This window comes from Chrysochloris asiatica, unplaced genomic scaffold, assembly GCF_000296735.1.
Source record: "Chrysochloris asiatica unplaced genomic scaffold, ChrAsi1.0 scaffold00020, whole genome shotgun sequence".
Taxonomy (NCBI): Eukaryota; Metazoa; Chordata; class Mammalia; order Afrosoricida; family Chrysochloridae; genus Chrysochloris; species Chrysochloris asiatica.
The window spans coordinates 14,541,117-14,561,758 of NW_006408538.1; the positions used below are offsets into that span (position 1 = coordinate 14,541,117).

General features: G+C 48.7%; 1 protein-coding gene across 1 annotated transcript in view; it reads left to right on the top strand.

Annotated features, from left to right (window-relative positions):
* Window positions 1-20,642, top strand: part of ADAMTS14 (ADAM metallopeptidase with thrombospondin type 1 motif, 14) — a 140,957-nt gene that overhangs the window by 112,382 nt on the left and 7,933 nt on the right. Inside the window, exons 11-20 of the mRNA XM_006835857.1 lie at window positions 3,713-3,861; window positions 6,487-6,662; window positions 9,945-10,078; window positions 10,734-10,857; window positions 11,786-11,866; window positions 12,919-13,082; window positions 13,873-14,041; window positions 14,660-14,792; window positions 18,139-18,346; window positions 19,960-20,093. Coding sequence (XP_006835920.1) covers window positions 3,713-3,861; window positions 6,487-6,662; window positions 9,945-10,078; window positions 10,734-10,857; window positions 11,786-11,866; window positions 12,919-13,082; window positions 13,873-14,041; window positions 14,660-14,792; window positions 18,139-18,346; window positions 19,960-20,093 — 1,472 coding nt within the window. The remainder of the gene's footprint in view (window positions 1-3,712; window positions 3,862-6,486; window positions 6,663-9,944; window positions 10,079-10,733; window positions 10,858-11,785; window positions 11,867-12,918; window positions 13,083-13,872; window positions 14,042-14,659; window positions 14,793-18,138; window positions 18,347-19,959; window positions 20,094-20,642) is intronic.

Below are 20,642 nucleotides of genomic sequence, written 5' to 3' on the forward strand. Positions count from 1 at the left end.
ACTGCTCTCGCTGTGTCCCAAAGATTTTGGTATGTTGTGTTTTCATTCTCATTTGTTTCTAGGAACTTTGTGAATTCACGTTTAATTTCTTCTTTTACCCAGTCGCTTTTCAGCAGGATGTCGTTCAGTTTCCATGTATTTGTTGTTTTAGTCTTCTAATTGTTGATTTCTAGTTTTATAGCATTGTGGTCTGAGAAGAAGCTCTGTTTATATTTTGATGGTTGTGAATTTATGGAGGCTTGCTTTGTGACACGTGGTCAATTCTGGAAAATGTTCCATGCGCACTGGAGAAGAATGTGTATTGTGCCATTGTTGGATAGAATGCTCTGTATACATCTATGAGGTCAAGTTGGTTGATTGTGTTGTTTAGTTCCTCTGTAACTTTGTCGAGTTTCTTTCTTTTGTTCTGTCCCTTTTTGAGAGTGGTATGTTGAAATCTCCCACTATAATTGTGGATTTATTTCTTTCTTTCCTCAATTCCATTAAGGTTTGCTTCATGTATCTTGGTGCTCTTTTGTTGGGAGTGTATATGTTTATTATGGTTATGTCATCTTGCTCAGTTGACCCTGTGATCATGAGATAGTGACCTTCTTTGTCTCTTATGCTGGCTTTTATCTTAAAGTCTACTTTGTCGGAGATTAGTATTGCCACTCCTGCTTGTTTTTTGTTGCAGTTGGCTTGGCAAATTTTTTTTCATCCTTTAACTTTTAGTCTGTTTTTGTCTTTGTGTGTGAGGTGTGTCTCTTGCAGGCAGCATATTGATGGATCTTGTTTTCTTATCCATTCTGCCACTCTGTGTCTTGTCACTGGTGCATTCAATCCATTGACATTCAATGTAATTATCGATGAGTATGAATTAATTGCTGTCATTATGTTAACTTTTTGGCGGTGTTGTTCGTTCTTTGGTTCTGCTTTTCCTTCTTGTGTTGGATTTGCGTTCTTTGAGTTGTTTCTTGTCGGTTTCTTTCTAGTTTCTCTATTCGCTTGTTCTGCTTGGGAATTAATTTTTATGATATGCTGTGGAGTGTTAACTTTCTTTGGGGTTATCTTGTAGTCTACTAACTTTTCTCTGCATTTAGGATACTCCATTGTAACCTGTAATTTACCTGGCATCCCCACCACCAGGGCTTCTGTTGCTGCGTTTGTCCCTTCTTTGACATTGATATGTTTATGTCCTTCAGTTGATCTCTCCGCTCGCTTGAGTTTGTTGTAGTGTCGTTTTGTTCTGGACTCTGCTCTCTGTTGGCTGTGTTCCAGGTGGTGTTGCCATTACCTGTCAATCTCTGTTTTTTTGTCTGTTCTCGTTGGTTCTCCATCCACAGAACTCCCTTTAGGATGTTTTGAAGTGTTGGGTTGGTTTTCATAAAATCTCTCAGATTCTGTTTATGTTGGGGTGTTTTCATCGCACCATCATTTTTGATTAATATTTTGCTGGATACATGATTCTTGGTTGACAGTTTTTTTTCTTGAAGGGTTTTGTATATGTCTCCCCATTGCCTTCTTGCCTGCATGGTTTGTTCTGAATAGTCAGAGCTTAATCTGATTTGCTTGCCTTTATAAATTATATTTCTCTACTCCCTGGCTGCTTTTAGTATTCTCTCCTCGTCTTTGACTTTGGAGAGCTTGATTATTATCTGTCTTGGAGACTTTCTTTTGGGGTCTACCCTTCCTGGGGTACGTTGTGCTTCTTGAATGTTTATCTTCTCGTCTTTCAAGATGTTTGGGAAATTTTCTTCCAGAAGCTCTTCAACTATCTCCTCTGTGGACTTCTCTGATTCTTCTTGTTCCGGAATGCCAATAATTCTTACATTATTCTTCTTCATGTTATCCAGCATAAATCTTAGACTCTCTTCAGATTGTTTTATCCTTTTAGCTACTTGCTCTTCTATCTTGGCAATATTGAGAGATTTGTCTTCCAGTTCGCTAGTTCTGGCTTCCATCTCTTCTAATCTGTTCTTTTCCCCTTTCAGCCTATTGTCCATTTCTGATATCTTATTATTGATTACTTGGACATCTTTTTGCAGGTTTTGAATTGTTTTCAATGCTGTGTCAATCCTATTTGATTGTTTCTGCAGTACTTTCCTTAATTCTTCCTTATTTTCCACGACCCATTTTCAGAGTATTTGAATTTGTTTCCATATCATTCTTCTGAATTCCCTCTCAGGCGTATCCAGAACCCGCTCCTCCTCCTCTATAAAGCCTTTGTCTGTCTCCAGCTCATTTGCATCAGCTGCTCTCTTCTGTTTTTGACGTGTTTCAATAATGTTAATTGTTTCTTATTGGTCATGGTTATTATTATTTTATTATAATTATTATTAATATGATCAGGAGACAGGCTTCCCTTATTGTCTGTAATGCATAGCAGGTGTTGTTAGGTCTTGTCTAAGTGGTGGAGTATTATGGTGTATGCTTATAGCTTGGCTATATGGCCGCAATTGCTGCTGCTTCTTAGGTGAGGTAGGAAGGAAAAGCTCCCACCGCCAGAAAAGATGTGTGATCAAAAGGACCAAAAGCAGAAGTAATATAAATGCATAGGCAGAAATCATCACTTTGGAGCAGAGATGAGGCTTTGGTCAACTTTTCCGTGCTATACCAGCAGTGTGTGTGCAAATAGAAGACTCCAGCAGGGGTTCGGGTGACCCCTCTTTCAGGCCTCTCCTCTAGCCACTGCTGTATAGGTGGGAAGATATATATTGGGGAGTTTTAGCAGGAGAAAGATTGACCACTATTTTTGTCTCTGATTGTCAGTTATCTGCATGTGCTCAGAGCCAATCTTGGGATGGTTGAGACCTGTTCTGTTGGGGTTTTATAGATTGCCTTGAGTTTGTCCTGCCCAGAAAACTCAGGCAGCTGCCCAGCTGCAGGTTACCAGATTAATAGTTGGAGATTTTAATCTGTTCCCTAGGAGAGAGGTTCCACCAGAACAATAGCTGGTAGATCCACGCTGCTACCTGGGAGTAGGGCAGGGTGGCTTCAGATTTGTGGCAGTGGAGGATGACATCAAAAAGTCACCACCCCTCTCCCTCTCTCTGTGCCGTGGGTAAACTGTCTTGCCTGATGTCTGCTCTGAGATCTTAAGCTGGGGCAGGGAGATTTTGAGGGGGGAGTTGTGTCGCTTCTTGCAGTTTTATTTGTTTAGGGGTTTTTTTGGGGTTTTTTTTTTTTTTTTTTTTTTTTTCTGGAAACGCTGCTTTCTGAACGGGCTGGCTTTAGCCCCGCCCTCTAAGTACTGCAGGGGCGGGGTAGTTGCCAGAACTCCTGTCAGTCCACAGGCGAGAGTTTTAAGATACCCGTAATTTCCTCAGTAGTGTGATTTTTCAAAAATGCAAGTTCGGGAGATTGAAGCACTAGGTCTTATGATAGTTCGAAGGCTGTGGGTTTGCTATATGAAAGTTTCCTTCACGAAATCCCCCTCTCTTCTCACCGGAGCTTTCTATGCGTGGCTCCCCTGGCTGCAGCCAGGAACCGGAACTCCAAACGTCGTCTACATTTTACAATTGAGGAATGGGCTTAGAAAAGCAAACATTTGCATAAGCTTGCACAGCTCATGGTGGAATTGGAATTCTGTCTAACCCCAAGCATGTGCTCTTAATCTCTCCTCTCTAAGGTTGTTCCCCTTTTCCACGTCCCCTGTCTCACCCCTGTGCCCTTTCCATGGTGGGTCAGGCAGCAGTGACCATAGAATGACCTCGTGCCCTCTTCTCCGCCCCAGTGGTGCTTCAAAGGTTACTGCATATGGAAGTCTCCGGAGCAAATGTATGGCCAGGATGGAGGCTGGAGCTCCTGGACCAAGTTTGGATCATGCTCGAGATCATGCGGGGGTGGCGTTCGATCCCGCAGCCGAAGCTGCGACAACCCCCTGTGAGTGTGCTTGGCTGGGGCAGGCAGACCAGGGCCCCCCATCTAAGGGTAGAGGGACTGGAGGGGAAGTACTGGGAGACGGGACCAGGCAGAGTGCTGTTGCTGATGCATGCCAATGAGGGAGGACCCAAAAATGGTTAATAAATGTGCAGAAGATACCCCAGAGAGTCCGGTGGGCCCAGGAATCTGCCTATTGAAACAAAGCTTCTGAGATCCGATGCTCACGCTAAATGTTGAGAAAACACCAATCCAAATTCTCAGTAAGGTTCCTGGGTGGTGCCGTGGTTCATGCTTGACTTGGCACGCACGCGCGCAACACACACACACACCCACACACACACAGTAACCTAGAGGTTGGAGGTTTGAATCCACCTAGAGTCCTGGACTGCAAAGTTGATTTGAACCGCTAGGTCGGCAGTTCAAGCTCACCAGCCGCTCCTCGGAAACCCTCTACAGAGTCGCTATGGGTGGGAACTTGACAACAACAGCAACAAGAGATGCCGTGGAAGAAGGACCTGGCAAACGCCTGTCTCAATTACAGTCAGGAAAACCCTTCAGGCAGCTCTGCACACATGGGCTCTCCATAATTCGGAATCCTCTCAGTGGCAAAGGAAGCTTTGTGGCTGCTGCCGTTTTGTTTTTCAAACTCTCAATAGCCAAGTCTTTTGAGAATAAACTCCTCAAATTGGTTTTCTACCCCATGAAGCAAAACTTTCTTTCATGATTCTTACCCTGCCTGTTTGTAACATCCACTCCCATGTCTCACCGCTCCCAAATTTCCACTTTACAGGGAGCTGTTTAACTCTCTCCTGTCAGCCCTTCCATGTTTTAGAGCGTCTCAGCCCCATCTCCCAAACAGAAGCAGCCTGCTTCTAACTACCAGAAGAGTGATGGAGGCTAGCCTAGGCCCCACAAATGAAGGATTCTGAACCCCAACACAGACAGGATTTGCCCATCCCAACCCCTCACAGTGCTGAGTGATGAATGTTGCCAGACAGAATCCCAGTGGCTATAGAGTGTTCCCCCTCCCCTGCATCCTCAGGAACCATCATTTATACAACGTGTTTACCTGCAGAGGTGGGCAGCTCACCACCTGTTAGGCTGTTGCTTCGTTAGACATTATATGAGCCAAAGTGAATTGGGGACTAACTCGCTGCTGTGTAGGATACAAAGGCCAGTGATGCAGTAGAGCCCAGCAGAGCCTGCTCCAGGAAACCAGTCTTTACAGCCAGGACAAACAGCTGTCCTCTTGGTCAGAATTACCGCTTACTACACTCATTGTCTGCGGTAACTTTGATAGTAGGAAATGTCGTGTACTCTCAGCACCATGCCCGCACAGGTGCTGTATTTAAAAAGTGACCACTGCTGGTACATAATTACGATTACAATGTGTCAGGCATTTGCTCGGTGCCAGATATGATGCTAAGTGCTTAGGTGCATAAACTCCAAATCAGTCCCACTGCCATCAAGTCAGTCTGGCACTCAGTGACTCTATAGGGCAGAGTCGAACTGACCATGGGGCTTCCGAGCTGTAAATTTTTACGGAAGCAGCTGCCATGTTTTTTTCCAGTAGAGTAACTGGTGGAGTCTAACCACTGCCCTTTCTGTTAGCAGCTGAGCGCTTAGCCACCGTGTCATTTAGGGGTATGTTGTTGTTGTTGTTGTTGTTAAGTGGTGTCAAGTCAGTTCCAACTCAGGCTGACTGTATCTGGGGTTTCCAAGGAGCAGCCTGAATAATTCTTCACAACTCTATGAGCTGATAGCTCATGCCACTTGGGGATATATGTAAATAATCATACCCAGTCCTTTAAACTTTAATGGAGAAGGGAATCAAGATGCCCTTAAAATATCTCTTCTTTATTCTCCACAGACACCCCAGGCAGTAGGTAAAATAGGGTATTGTGTTCGCTTTTCTACAGGGGATGGGAAGGCCCAGTAAGGTTAAGTGATTTGTCCAAACAGGACTTGGCACCAGCTCTTCTCATTCCAAATCCGAATCTCCTCTGACTGCTTCTTAGTATTCGAAGATAGTAAATGGAGGAAGTAGTTGGGTCAGGTATTGTGTGCTTATCGAGGTGCTATGTAACTAATTGGAGGAATACACAAAGGTGAATTTCTATTCTCATCTAGTTGGAAGAGATTAGTTTATCTTCCTGTTTCTCTCTGGCTCTCCCTTCTCTCTCTCTGGCTCTCTCTCTCTCTCTCCCTCCCTCTCTCTCTCTGTCTCCCGTGCGCGAGCGCGCACACACACACAGAGAGAGAGAGAGAGAGACAAATGCCTGGAGGTTAGATGAGTCAGGGAGTAGTCACTGGGGGTCATTCTCTGGCTTTTGAGTTAGTGAAGCCCTATTTTGGGATACCCTAAGGGGCTGAGTAGCGTAGTGGTTACGAATCTTAAGGTCAGCGGTTCGAAACTACCAGCCGCTCCGCGGGAGAAAGATGAGGCTTTCTACTCCCGTAAGGATTTACACCCTCCGAAACCCTGTACAGGGTCGCTATGGGTTGGCTCCGACTCGACGGCACTTAACAACAACAACAAGGGGCTGAATGTTCCCTGTGGCCATATAGAAAGAAGTCCAGCCTTCCAGCCCACCTCAATCTCCCTTTCTCGGTCTCTCTGCACAGCCCAGCCTATGGAGGTCGTCCATGCTCGGGGTCCATGTTTGAGTACCAGGTTTGCAACAGTGAGGAGTGCCCAGGACCCTTTGAGGACTTCCGAGCCCAGCAGTGTGCCAAACGCAACTCCTACTACACCCACCAGAACACCAAGCATAGCTGGGTTCCCTTCGAGCCGGAGGACGGTGAGTGAGCCCACAGCTTCTCAGGCTGGAATCCCACCACAGCCGGACACCAGCCTGGACTCACCAGCATATATTCCCTCATAAGGGAAGGGACAGTGGGACAATGAAGGGGACATTGCAGTTGGTAGGTTGCTGTGGACCTTTGTGTTTACTGCTTGCCTCTGGGGGCACCACCCCCACCCATGGCATCCTTACCTTGGTGTCATTCATATGACACTTCCCTGGCAGTAGATGCAAGTAAGGTGTCTTGAGGAAAGGGGAGGCAGCAGTACTGGCTGTTGGAGTTAGGTGACTCTCATACCTCTGTCCTTACCTGCCCATGGTAACTACAGGTGTGGGTTCACTTTACTTGGTTAGCATTATGGAACATTCTGTCCTATGACATTACAAATTGAATTGTGTTACTAATTGGTTTCCCTGGGTGGCACAAACAATGAATGCATTCAGTTGCTAATCAAAAGGTTGGTGGTTTGAGTTCTCCCAAAAGTGCCTTGGAATAAAGGCCTGGTTATTGACTTCCAAAAAAATCAGCCGTTGAAACCCTATGGAGGACAGCTGTACTCTGACACATGGGGTCTTCATGAGTCGGGGTTGACTTCATGGCTTCCGGTAACATTGGGTTACAGTTGGAGCAGAGTTGTTAAAGGTGGCTTGGAGGATTTCTTCTCCTGAGCCCTGCAGGCTGCCCTGGGCTAGACACAGGTCTGAGACTCACACTGGGTTCATGCTGCTGCCATCCCACCTGGCTTGAAGCCTCTCCAAACATGGCTCCCAGAGTGGCTGAGATGAGCCAGGGCAGGAGTGTGGGGGTCCACAGAGTCATCGGGCTTCAGACTGGAAGTGGTGTTAGTGCTCTTTAATGCCCACCTCTGTTCTGCACGGCCAGGCTGTCCTGAGGAGCAATGCCCCAGTATCTCATAGGCCTTCACAGATGAGCATTCACCCACCTACCCTGCAGTCCTCAACATCCAAGAGCTCTGGTTAGAACCACCTGCCTCTGCAGAGCCCTGGCAACAAAACATCAACCCATAGGGTCTAAGTTCTTCACTCTCATGTAGCATCTCAGAATCTGCAAGATGGAAAGACCTGAAGCCAGTCCATTTTAGCCAGAGCGCAAGTTCTGGAGCATCCTGACAGAAGGCGTCTTCCCTCTACTTGGAAGCTCATCATCTTCTTGCCATCGCTGGACAGCTTCCTTTGCTACCCAGAGAGCTGCCAGACTGGGTGTACTGGTCAGGGGCCTGAGTTCTGGCATGAAGTTTAGGTGGCTTTGCGTTGCTGGAGGCAGGAAGTCACCCTATGTCACAGGGCCTCAGGGACCAGGAGCTGAGACCCGCTGTGGAATTTCACTGAGGCAGGGGCTTGCTTTGAAAGCCTTCCCGACCCATTCAGAACCCAAACAAGCACTCATAGCACCAGTATGTATGGTAAGGCTTAGGGGGCCAGTGGGGCAGTTGTTTGGACTTTTCCTAGGACTTTGAGACGAATTCCAAGAAGAAGCTAGCTAAGTCCCCACCTCCTGTTTTCTAGGAAGTATTTTGTATATTCTCTGGAATCTCCTTTTTAGGACATCAAATCTCCAGATAGAGAAAAGAACATTTCATTGTTCAGACCAAAAATGACCCTCTTTCCTCCCTCATTGCTGCTCCATTGTACAAACCCAAATGCAGACCCCTGCCCCGCCTTTCCTAGGGCTGTCTAATGCTTAGTGACACATTCAGACACATTGTCCATCCTACACCGTATACGCTGGGGTCAGAGCAGCACTAGAGCAAACTGCCTGGATTAGAATTCTGGCCCCACCACTTACCATGTGGCTGTGTGGCCTTGAAAAAATTCCTTAACCTCTCTGGGACTTATTTTCTTCCTCTGGATTGCTGGTGTAGCACTGTAGGACAGGTATAGGACCACATAGTTGGTTTGAACTGCAAGGCTCCTCAGAAACCCTTAACAGGGTCACTCTGAGTCTGATCCGACTCAATGGCACTTAACAACAACGCTGGAACCAACTTCGTAGGGCATTGAGAGGTTTAAGTGAGTTAATTCAGGAAAAGCATTCAAACTCGAATGTCAAGGGAATATGAAGTTTTGGAAGTATCTTGTACACTGTAAGTAATCACTGTTGTTGTTGTTAAGTGCCGTCGAGTCGGTTCCGACCCATAGCGACCCTGTACAGGGTTTCCAAGTGCTGGCTAATTATTATTATTGTAATTGTATGACTTGATTTTTCTCAAAAACCTTTTATGACATTTTGTGGATCAAAGATCCTAAAAACAGAGATCTGAAGCTCAGAGAGGACAGATAATTTACTGAGGGTCACTAGACTAATAAATAAGTGGCCTAGCAGGGATATATATTTAGCTTTTTATTTTGGAATCCTGGTGTGGTGTTATAGGACTGCTAACTGCAACCTCGGAAGTTCAAACCCACCGGCAGCTCCTCAGAAACCCTTTGCTGGAATCAACTCAACAGCACTGAACAACAGTGTTACGAATTGTGTTTTACAATCGGCAAATCATACACTTCATTTCATCTCAATGACTGCATTCCCTTCCATGTAATATCCGTTAGCCCACCTCCTCCCTGTGATTCGTGTTTCCATTCCACTCTCTTTCCCAGCCCTTCTGGACTTTGTCCTTAGGTAAAACTGTCTTTCTGATCGTGACTGGTTGACCATTCCATGGTGAGCAGACCTTACTAGTATTGTCCGTCTGTACACCTGTCTACCACTTGCCTGAAAATTGGTCCATGACCTGAAAGGTAGCCGAAGGCCACAGTCTCGGGCTCCTCCAGGTTATTTTGTGACTATTAAGCCTGGTCTTTTTAAAATTTTTTAAATAATTTTGAGGTTTGTCCCATGTTTTCTCCCACTCTGTCCAGGACCTTTGAGAACAGTGAGTGGCGGTAGCCGGGCACCATCGAGTTCTGGTCTCAGGGTCCTGAGGTTTACGTGTTCCCTTAGTACAGTGGACTGGATCATCCCAAACATCTTCACTTTTCATCACTGTTTTCCTCCGCACTGGGAGAGACCAATAGTCACACCTTAAATGGTTTTCTCATGAACTTTTAAGATCTCCGTCACTACTCACCACAGTAGAATGTGGAATATTGTCTTTGTTGGACTATGCTATAAAGCAAGGGTTTTAGCTTCCAGCTATACAACCTGTGCTCCTCTCCCTGCCCAGAGCTGACCCTGGGCTTCTCGTGTGGACCAAGTGTTCATTGCACCACCCGCAACTTCAGTGCCTAGTTGGTGACTCAGAGTGGCTCCTCTCCCCACAGATGCCCAGAAGTGTGAGCTGATCTGCCGATCAGCAGAGACGGGCGACGTGGTGTTCATGAACCAGGTAGTCCATGATGGGACACGCTGCAGCTACCGTGACCCCTACAGCCTCTGTGCCCGTGGCGAGTGTGTGGTAGGTGCCCACTCCCGGGACCCATCCTCTGCTCCTGAGCTAGGTAAACATCATCTCACCTTCCCCATAATGACACCCCTTAGAAGGAGCTCTGGTAGCGTAGTGGTTACGAATCGGGCTGCGAACCTTAAGGTCAGCAGTTCGAAACTACCAGCCGCTCCGCGGGAGAAAGATGAGGCTTTCTACTCCCGTAAAGATTTGACACCCCTTAGAAGGAGCTCTGGTAGCGTAGTGGTTACGAATCGGGCTGCGAACCTTAAGGTCAGCAGTTCGAAACTACCAGCCGCTCCGCGGGAGAAAGATGAGGCTTTCTACTCCCGTAAAGATTTACACCCTCGGAAACCCTGTACAGGGTCGCTATGGGTCGGAACCGACTCGATGGCACTTAACAACAACAACAACAACAGAACCTGAAAACCCTAGCATGCTGGAAAGGGGTTACTGCTTGGGCCGTATTCTTGGGAAGAGAAAGAGACAGTAAGAACTATTGCCACATCAGGCTTAAGATCTTCCTCTTGTCCTGTGGCGAGTCAGCAGAGAGCTCTGTTCACAATGCCTCTTGTGCCCGGACTTCTCTGTTGCTGGGGCTTGGAGACCATGAGGTAGGGCCAAGGTAGGCAGCGAACCTCTTCCCACTGACCACTTCTGACCTCAGCCCGTCGGCTGTGACAAGGAGGTCGGGTCCATGAAAGCAGATGACAAGTGTGGTGTGTGTGGCGGTGACAACTCCCACTGCAGGACTGTGAAGGGAACGCTGGGCAAGGCCTCCAAGCAGGCAGGTGAGTGGGCTGCAGGCATGAGCTGGGGGATGACCCGAAGAGGGACTGCAGCTCTGATCCAGCCAGGACCCTCCACTTTGAACGGGGCCTTGGTGCAGGGTGAGAGAAGGGGCCCTGGAGCCCAGTAAGCAGAAGTTGCAGCCAGTGACCTCGTCTTCTGAATGTGCTGCTACCCACAATTGGGACTCAGTAGGTCAAAGAAGCGTTTTTTTAAAGTGATGTGTTGTGCTCGGAGCTCAACTATCTCTTCCTTCCTGAGGCCATTGGTGGGTGTGAAGTGTCATAGTCTGAAGCTGTGGCCAGGTTGGGCTGGTAATTTTATTTTCTTCTCACTTAAAAAACAACAACAACACAACTAAACTAAATTTAAAAACCCGTGCTTTGAATACCTGGTACCTCTCAATTCCCTTCTCAACTCCAATCAAGCCAAATTTGATCTGGAAAAGGGGCAGGTGTGAGTCTTTTACGCTTTAATACGCCTTGCCTTGCCTTGCCTTTGCTTGTGGGAGACAAGGTTGATGACTGTGAGAATAGCTCATCTGTAGGCCTTTCAGAGAGAGGGCCGTGGGGGCCAGGGCAGTGCTGCTGGGGCTCCATGGCTTATTTCCTCCAAGTCCTACCGTGGGGGGCTTAACGTGTGAGAAGAAATAGAAGACCAGAAGTTAGAGAAAAAAAGGGAAGTGATAGAAGAATATCGACAGAACAGTCTCACACACAGCCCTCTAGAGTTTTTAGGGCGCTTTAAACTACAACATCTCATTGGGTCCTCACAGTAACCTTGTGGAAAAGGCCCCAACCTTATTAAAAACCGTGCAGTTCAGAGAGGTTTGGTGGTCACAGGAGATGACCCTGAAACCTCTGGGTTCCTGGGGACTGGGTCTCCTAGCTCTGGGTACTCTCGTCTTTTCTGGATCCTTCCCTCGGGCAGGAGCTCTCAAGCTGGTGCAGATCCCAGCGGGTGCCAGGCACATTCAAATAGAGGAGTTGGAGAAGGTCCCGCACCACATTGGTGAGTACTGACGTCCAAGGAGGGTCAGGGCCATTGCTCAGAACAGGCTCAGGTGCCCACTTGAATAATGAACAAAGACTCTTCTGAAATTTGTTTTTAAATTGATGCTGAGTAGGCAGCCATGCCACGGTTCACATTTGAAAGATACAAGAGGGGATCTAGTGAAGAATCCACTGGACCCTGTCCCCGATGTCCTTCCTAGGGGCACTTGTGGGTACTTTTAAAAAGAAAGCCATTTTCACAGACTATTATCAGGTAACTTTTTTATTATTTGAGGTGAATTCACATAATATTAACCATTTTAAAGTGAACTGTGTATCACACCACTCCAAAATGTCATATAATAATTGTTTATGGCTATGATTCTGTGAGTCAGCAGTTTGGACTGAGCTAAGCTCGGTGATTCTTCTAGTCTCACCTGGACTTAACGAGAATGCAGGCAGCTAGCTGGTGGTTCTGTTTCGTAAATTGTCCTGGGATGGTCTCACCAGCTCCCTGAAGGTCTGATGGTACTGGCTGTCAGCTGGGGGGACAGGACCTTGTCTCCAGCAGGTCAGCCTGGGATTACTTACACAGTGTTTAGCAAACCCAGTGTACAAACACTTTTCAAGTCTTTGTTTATATTATGTTTTCTAATGTCTCATTAGCTGAAGCAAATCACATGGCCAAGCCCAGATTTTAGGGGCAGCAAAACAGTAAAGTCAAAGGTTTAAGGGGCATGTATACAGGACTGGGAGGGATTTAAGTTAAAGTCATTATGTTTATAAATGCTATATAACAATACAACCAAGATGGATGAAAAATTAGAGCCCCAAAATGAAGCAATAAAGTTCAAATGAGGAGTATTAATGTAATATGAGAGATGACATACCCCTGGATCCAGAGGCAGGGATGGTGGGTTTGGGGACAGTGTGACCTGAGGGTTCAAGTGGGAGAAGTGGCAGGTAGGCAGGGATGACCGGAATGGCACATTCTCGGTTCCCTGAGGAGAGACTGGCTCATGCGCCCCTTGAAGGGAATAGAAATCTGTGTGACCCTCTCCCCCTGTCCAGCGGTGAAGAACCAGGTCACAGGCAGCTTCATCCTCAACCCCAAGGGCAAGGACGCCACGCACCGGACCTTCATGGCCTTGGGACTGGAGTGGGAGTATGTGGTGGAGGACTCCAAGGAAAGCCTCAAGACCAGTGGGCCCCTGCCTGAAGCCATCGCTGTCCTGGTGAGTCCATCCTGGGTCATAAGTGCAGCCAGGGCAGGATGGCTGGTGCTGGACCTCATTTGTACCCAGTGACTAATGGCAAGTGAGGTGGGAAACAGAAACTATTGTCTCACTGTCAGACCAGAAAATGCCACACCCAGGGAGTCACAGGTGTGAGGCCTGGAGGGAGCATATGGGGGCAGGGGGACACAGGTGGCTCGCCTGCATGATGGCATTATCAGTGAATGAGCTCAGGAGGGGCTCCTTTGGGCTAGTAGGACAGCTAAGCAGGGGTGCTGGCTGATACTGCCCACCTCCTGAGCGGGAGACGAGCCACTGACCTGCCTAAGCCACCTCGGCCTGCTCCCCACCTCCACACCATGGGCAGAACTTGTGGAGCAGAGAAGTTTTCCAGCTGAAGAAAGCAGGGCAGCTCTGTTTAGTGTCCTCAGCTCTGACTCAGCTCCAATGCCACCTCCCAAGTAGGGTCAGGTCCTAGAGGGCAGGCATATGAATTTGGCCCCCACACACTCCCATTCTCTCTGTACCTGGTAGCCATTCAGTAGTTGTCCGGCAGTGTGGATGCATGTCTGACGAAGGGGAAGCATTAATCCCTGGCCACACAGGTCGTCAGCCTGACTGTGCTGCATGGCCATTGACTAGGATGCCCTCACCAGCAGCCTCTGCTTGCCTCGTCTTCCCAGCTTCCTTTCATGCTGCTCTGACCCGCATCCTTCTCTTGGACTGCCTAGTCCACTGGGCTCACTTCTCTGCTCTCCAGTTCTGGTTCTACCTCCCTGACTCTCCTCAGGTGCTTCCCCCGGGGGAGAGTGGTCCCCAGAGTAGCCTGGCCTACAAGTATGTCATCCATGAGGACCTACTGCCCCTCATTGGGAGCAACAATGTGCTCTTGGAAGAGACAGACACCTACGAGTGGGCGCTCAAGAGCTGGGCTCTGTGCACCAAGACCTGCGGAGGAGGTATATCCTGGAGGGGGTAGGGGGAGCCTCAGGGCCTCTCAGAGGAGGAGGGATCCAGGAGGACCCAAGGGGGCCAGGGTGACATTGGCTGCACCTTACAGTCCCTGGTACTGCCCCACCAGGTTCTCTCTTGTTCACTATCTCTTCTGGAGTGTGCAGTGCTTGCCTCAGTTTCTCCTTGAAAGCCCATTCTGGGCAGAGTCTCTGGAATAGGGTTAGGAAGGTCTTAGGGCAGCTATCCAGTACTGGTGAGGTTCTATAGGAAAAGCACTGGACTGCTAACTGCAAGGACGATGGTTCAAACCTGCCAGCTGCTCTCAGAAATCCCATATAGGGTCACTGTGAGTCAGGACCAACCTGATGGCACACACCAGCTACCAGGTAGCTATGAGAGCTCATGGGCTGTGCCAGGGAGGCAGCTGTCCTGGAGCACAGATAAGGATGAGGAAGGCCTCCTTCACAAAGTGACCTGGGCAGGAAGGGGGTGCAAAGGCACCCAGAGAGGTGGGATTGGCCCTCAGACTCCCTAGATTCCTGACCCTGGGGCTCCAGGAGGATAGCGTGGTACCGGTGAACCAAGCCCATGGCAGCCTGCTCAACCCCTCTCCCCTCCCTCAGGGATCCAGTTCACCAAATATGGCTGCCGGCGTCGACGGGACCACCACATGGTACAGCGGCACCTGTGTGACCACAGGAAGAGGCCCAAGCCCATCCGGCGCCGCTGTAACCAGCACCCGTGTGCCCAGCCCGAGTGAGTGCACCCTGTCCCGGCCCCTGGAGGAGAGGACGAAGGGATGGAGACGGAGACCTCCACGGTCAGAGCTGCCTGCCAGCGTTTGAGCCCCTGATGGGGATTCCTCCTGTGGAGACGAGCTCTTTTGAGCATAAAACCATGTCCTCGCCATTATTCTGGGAGAGGAAATCCAGGTCAGGCCTCTCAGCCTATTGCTGAACTGGCCCACCTGTGACCATTGTGTCCCAGAGGCAGAGCTGAGGATACTAGCCAGGAAGGAACTGCAGCAGGCTGTGTCCTCTGTCCTCGCTGGGTTGGGCAGGGTGTCAGCTCAGAATTGATAAGACAGCACTCCTGCTCCCTCAGCTGGGGGATGTGGGGTTCGGGGTCCGGGTGTGAGCTGAGGACCCTGACCCCCTGTTCCCAGGATTAGGGCTCATATGCTCATGTCAGTCTTTAGAACCGGCCCCTCAGGCTTCCCGGAGACTCAGTACTTCACACAAGCACTAAGGCTCCTGGTCCACAAATGTCTGTGACCCCAGAGTGTGCAGCACTGGGCTAGTGATATGGTCACTCTCCCACCCATCCACCCACCCATCTGTAAAGTTACCCAGTGATGTTTGGAGAAGTTTTTTTAAAGGGAAAGGGTTGGCTTTGAAAATGTACCTGAAAGAGCTAGGGTTCATTACTCAGCGATGCCTTGGGAAACTGGGTAGAAGTTGCCCTTCCCCATCATTCCCTATAGGGGCAGCTATGCTTTTGTCAGACTCTCTGAGGAAGTTTTTGAGGATGTTTGATAAGAGGCTGTGGCTTAAGACATCTGGAAAACAAGAGGTTAGAGCTTAGATGAAACCTGAAGCCCTATGGGTAATGCTGATGTCATTGATGGTTGTTGTGACGTGTCGTCAAGTCATTTCCAACTCACAGCAACCCTATTGTAGAGGGCTTCCAAGGAGCAGCTGGTGAGGCTGAACTGCCGGCCTTACTGTTAGAGTCCAGTTTGTCCTACAACGCCACACCAGGATTCTCGGTGGTAGTGCTCGTGCCTGCCATTATTAAGTGCCCACTGCACTTGCTGTGGCGTCCTGGTGGGGCGCTGTAGGAGCACTGGACCGCAAGGTCTGTTTCACATGAAAGGTTGGCAGTTCAAACTCACCAGCTGCTTCTTGGAAACCTTATACAGGATCGCTGTGAGTTGGAGTTGACTCAACAGCACTTTTAGCAGCAGCACCTGGTGTGATTCTATAGGATAAGCACTGGACTGCTAACAAGGTCAGCAGTTCAAACCCACCAGCCATTCCTTGGAAACCCTTAGAGGGTCACTATAAGTCAAACCAGCTCGGTGAACGTAACAACAATTGCATACCACAAAGGGTTATATGTTGGGCTGCTAACCACAAGGCTAGCAGTTCAAACCTACCAAGCGTTCTATAGGAGAAAGATGAGGCTTTCTGCTCCTGTAAATATTTACAGCTTCGGAAACCCCATACAGCGTTGCTATGAGTTGGAACCAACTTCATGGTATGCAGCAGCATGCTGCCAAGAACACTGGTGGCACAAACAGTTAATTGCTAGGATGCCAACCATAAGGTTGGTAGTTCAAACCCACCCAGTACCTCCACAGGAAAAAGACCTGGCTGTCTGCTTCTATGAGGAGCTCTGGTAGCGTAGTGGTTACTAATTGGGCTGCCAACCTCAAGGTCAGCAGTTCGAAACTACCAGCGGTTCCCCAGGAGAAAGAGGAGGCTTTCTGCTCTCGTAAAGATTTACAACCTTGGAAACCCTGTGCAGGGTCACTGTGAGTCGGAACCGACTCCACGGTACTTAACAACAATCTGCTCTGTGAAGAAGTGCCTATGGGGCACTTCTCTGTCATGTGGGATCAGTAAAAGTCGAAGTCAATTCAGTGGCACCTAATAACAACGGCATTGCATGCCAGGCATGCTGCCAAGTTCTTTATAAATAGGAAGAAGTTCTTTCTTTGTCCCGAGGTCTCCATTGGGGACAGTGGTTCTTATCTCTCTCAGCACCTAGGAAGGTGCCTCACATGGAAGACATCTAATACCCATTTGTGGAGTGCTGAAAGAATTGATTGAAAGATGGAGGATTGTCCCAAAGTAGCACACATGATTTGCACTCAACTGTTACCCTAAAGACTGGTGGTTTGGGCCCACCTAAGAGAATTGTAAGGAGCTCTGGGAGCATAGTGGTTACGAGTTGGGCTGCTAACCTCAAGGGTAGCAGTTTGAAACTACCAGCCGTTCTGCAAGAGAAAGATGAGGCTTTCTGCTCCTGTGAATATTTACAGTCTCGGAAACCCTGTACAGGGTCGCTATGAGTCGGAACAGATTCCATGGCACACCACCACCACTAGTGGCACTATGGAAAAAAGTCCTGGTGATCTGCTTCTTTCAAGATTAAACCAAAACACCAAACTACCTGCCGCCATCGAGTCAATTCTGACTCATAGTAAGCCTATAACACAGAATAGGACTGCTCCTTAGAGCTGTAATCTTTATGGAAACGGACTGCTGCATCTTTCTCCCTCGAAGAGGCTGGTGGGTTTGAATTGCTGACCTTTCAGTCAGCAGCTCTTAACCCACTGCATCACCAGGGCTCCTTCTTGTAAAGAAAACTGTATAGAACCCAGCTCTACTCTGTAACATGTGGGGTTGCCATGGGTTGGAATCAACTTAAAAGCAGAGGATTTGAGGGTTTTTTGGTTTGTTTTCATTGAGGTTTAGAGGCATTAATAGTATAAGTGCCATCAAGTCACTTCCAACTCAGTGACTCTATATAGGGTTTTAAGGAGTGGCTGGTGAATTTGAACTGCCAATCTTGTGGTTTAAACCAACCTTGCAAGTACAATGCTTATCCTACAGTCCCACACCAGAACTTCATTAATAGCTTGTTTTTAAAGTGCTGTTGAGTCAGTTCCAACTCATAGGGACCCTGTATAGCATTTCCAAGAAGTGACTGGTGGCTTTGAACTGCCAAACATGTGATTTAGTCTAGTGCTTCCCTATAGCACCTTTTGTTGTTAAGTGCCATTGAGTTGGTTCCGACTCATAATGACCTTGTATAGGGTTTCCGAGGAGCAGCTGGTGGGTTTGAACTGACCACCTTGTGATTCGCAGTATCGCTCCTTCATAGGATTTAACTCTGTATTATGCCCATTTTTTCAGATGAGGAAACTGAGGACAGGAGGGAATAGTATCAGTTGTCTTGGCCACTAAACATCCTGAAGCCCAAACCCACACTCTGGTTCCTGTTGATAGCTGTTTTGGGGGTTGTGAGGTCACTCCCTGGGAGGAAGTACCTCATGGTCTCATCTTCCTTCCACCTTGTCCTGTCCTGTCCCCAGGTGGGTGACAGAAGAGTGGGGCACTTGCAGCAGGAGTTGCGGGAAGCTGGGGGTACAGACTCGGAGTGTGCAGTGCCTGCTGCCCTTGTCCAACGGCACCCACAAGGCCATGCCTATCAAGGCCTGTCCTGGGGACCGGCCCGAGGGTCGGCGGCCCTGCCTTCGCATGCCCTGTCCAGCCCAGTGGCGCACCGGAGCCTGGTCCCAGGTGAGTTACCTTCTAGCGGGTGGGAGAGGCTGCTCCAGGAGCGTACCTTCTAGGAGGTTGGGGGAGCAGCTGGTTTGAGTAGGGGGAGGAGGACTTCTGAGAGAGCTGGTGCTTCCTGCATTCATTTACAGCCTCCTTTGAGCTCACACCGAGCGACAAGGCATGACTAAATAACACGTTACAGATGAGTTCCAGTTACATGCCAGGCATTGCACTAGAATCCTGCATCAACCAGCCAGGCCAGCTCTTGTCCTCATGGAGTTTTCAGTCCAGCTGGGGTGCATACTAGACAAGTGAACCAATCACATGAGTACTTTCAGAGAGCAGCAGAAGGCAAGGGTAGTGAGACCCAGAGTTGGAGGTATGCACTGCGAGAAGAGGGAGCAATGGGCAAAGACCCTGAGGAAGGGGCCACCTGCCATGTTCCACAAAAAAGGACAGTAGAAGTAGAGCTGAGTGAGAGGGTCAGGTAAAAGTTATAGTTAAGTGCCAGCCAGCCCGTAGGTTCTAACTCAGAGAGACCCTGTATAGGGTTTTCTCAGGCTTTTAAATGTTCGTGGGCAGAGACCTTAATTGTTTTCCCACTGAGAGGCTGGTGGGCTCAAACTACAGACCTTGTGGTTCCCCAGTCCATTGCTTAGAATGGTCAGAATGGTGCAGAGACTGTAAGGAGTCTGAATTTACTCTAAGAACAAGGAGAACTCATTTGCATCTGTTTCCTAAGGGCTCCCAGAACAAAGGTACCACTCCAGAGGACTTCAAACAGCAGGAATTTATTGTCCTACAGTTCTGAAGGCTAGAAGTACAAAATCAAGGTGTCCTCAGGGCCAGGTAGTGCTCCCCCTGAAGACCTAGGGGAAGATCCTTCTTTGCCTTTTTCTGACTCCTGGTCAGGTGTAGTTCCCATGGTTCCTGGCCATCTTTGGTGTTATTTACCTCATAGATGCATCTCTCCAGGCTCTGTCTCCATCTTTACTTCTTCCTGTAGAGTCATAGAGTCAGGGTACCACTCCTACCATTGCTATTTATTGGAGTAAAAAGTAAGCCAGGTCCAGGGCACAGTGTTGGGGGATTGGTAGCCTTTGCATCCTCTTTTCCAGCTCAGCAAAGAGACTCTTCAAGTCACAGAATCATTGACTGTCAGAGCTAGGGCTGGGCTGTTGGAGACCTTGTGACCCAACTCTCTTGGCCTATAGAGCTGGAAACTGAGCCAGAGAGGCAGTGGGCACTAGAGTCTGGGCTCTACATGCCATTCACAAGGTATCACCACAGAGGTGGACCTACTAGGCGTGGTGAGTGGTCACAGGAGAGCTTGCCAGAGTGATACTCACTTGAAAGACTAGATGCAGCAAACGCAGGCAGTGGTGGTGACCCAGAGGACCCTTCTGGTGCCAGGAGACCTTGATCTTTTAATCATGGAAAAGTCCATGGGGATCTAAGCTTGGGGCTTATGGTTGTTTACCTGTTGGTACAAGAATATTTGACAAATGCTTTGGGGGCTTGGCCTGACCTTTCTGTGCCTGGACATTGTCTGGACTTTGGAGCTCACTCCCCACCCTCTCGGTTTCTGCCTCCCCTACCCTGCGCCATGGCCCTGGTCCTCCTGAGGACAGTGCTCTGCCACTTGCGGAGAGGGCATCCAGCAGCGGCAGGTGGTGTGCCGCACCAACACCAACAGTCTAGGTCAGTGTGAGGGGGACAAGCCGGACACTGTCCAGATCTGCAGCCTGCCCACCTGTGGAGGTAAGTCAGATACCCCATCTTAACTTCTCAACCCCTAAACGTGAGTTGTCATTTCAGCCAACTCTAACCCCTGGTAATCCGTGTGCTTCAGAGAGAACTGGACTCTGTGAGGTTCTCCACTTTTCCAGAAGTAGAATGCCAGGCCTTTTTTCTGAAGAACCTTTGGGTGAATTCAAACCTTCAACTCCTCAGACATCAATAACCACTTGTACCACCTGGGGGCTTCTTCACCCTCTGTTTTGTTTTGTTTTATTGTGAATTATGTGATAGTGTAAGTGGGAGAACATTACTTTTACATTCATTCTATCATACATCGTTTCATTGCCATAGTTACAATCCTGTCCAAAGAGTATATCCTGCACGCCTGCCCACCGCTTCCCGCCCCGGTTGTCAGCACATAGCACCTCTCCCTCTCATCATCTCTGCCTCCAGATCAGGCATCACTGTTTCTCTGGGTAGGGACCCACTCTCCACTCTTCTCCCTTGATGGTCCCAGGGCCCTCCCCTCCTTGCTATAAAATGTCCACCTTTACATTTCCAACCCTCACAATCA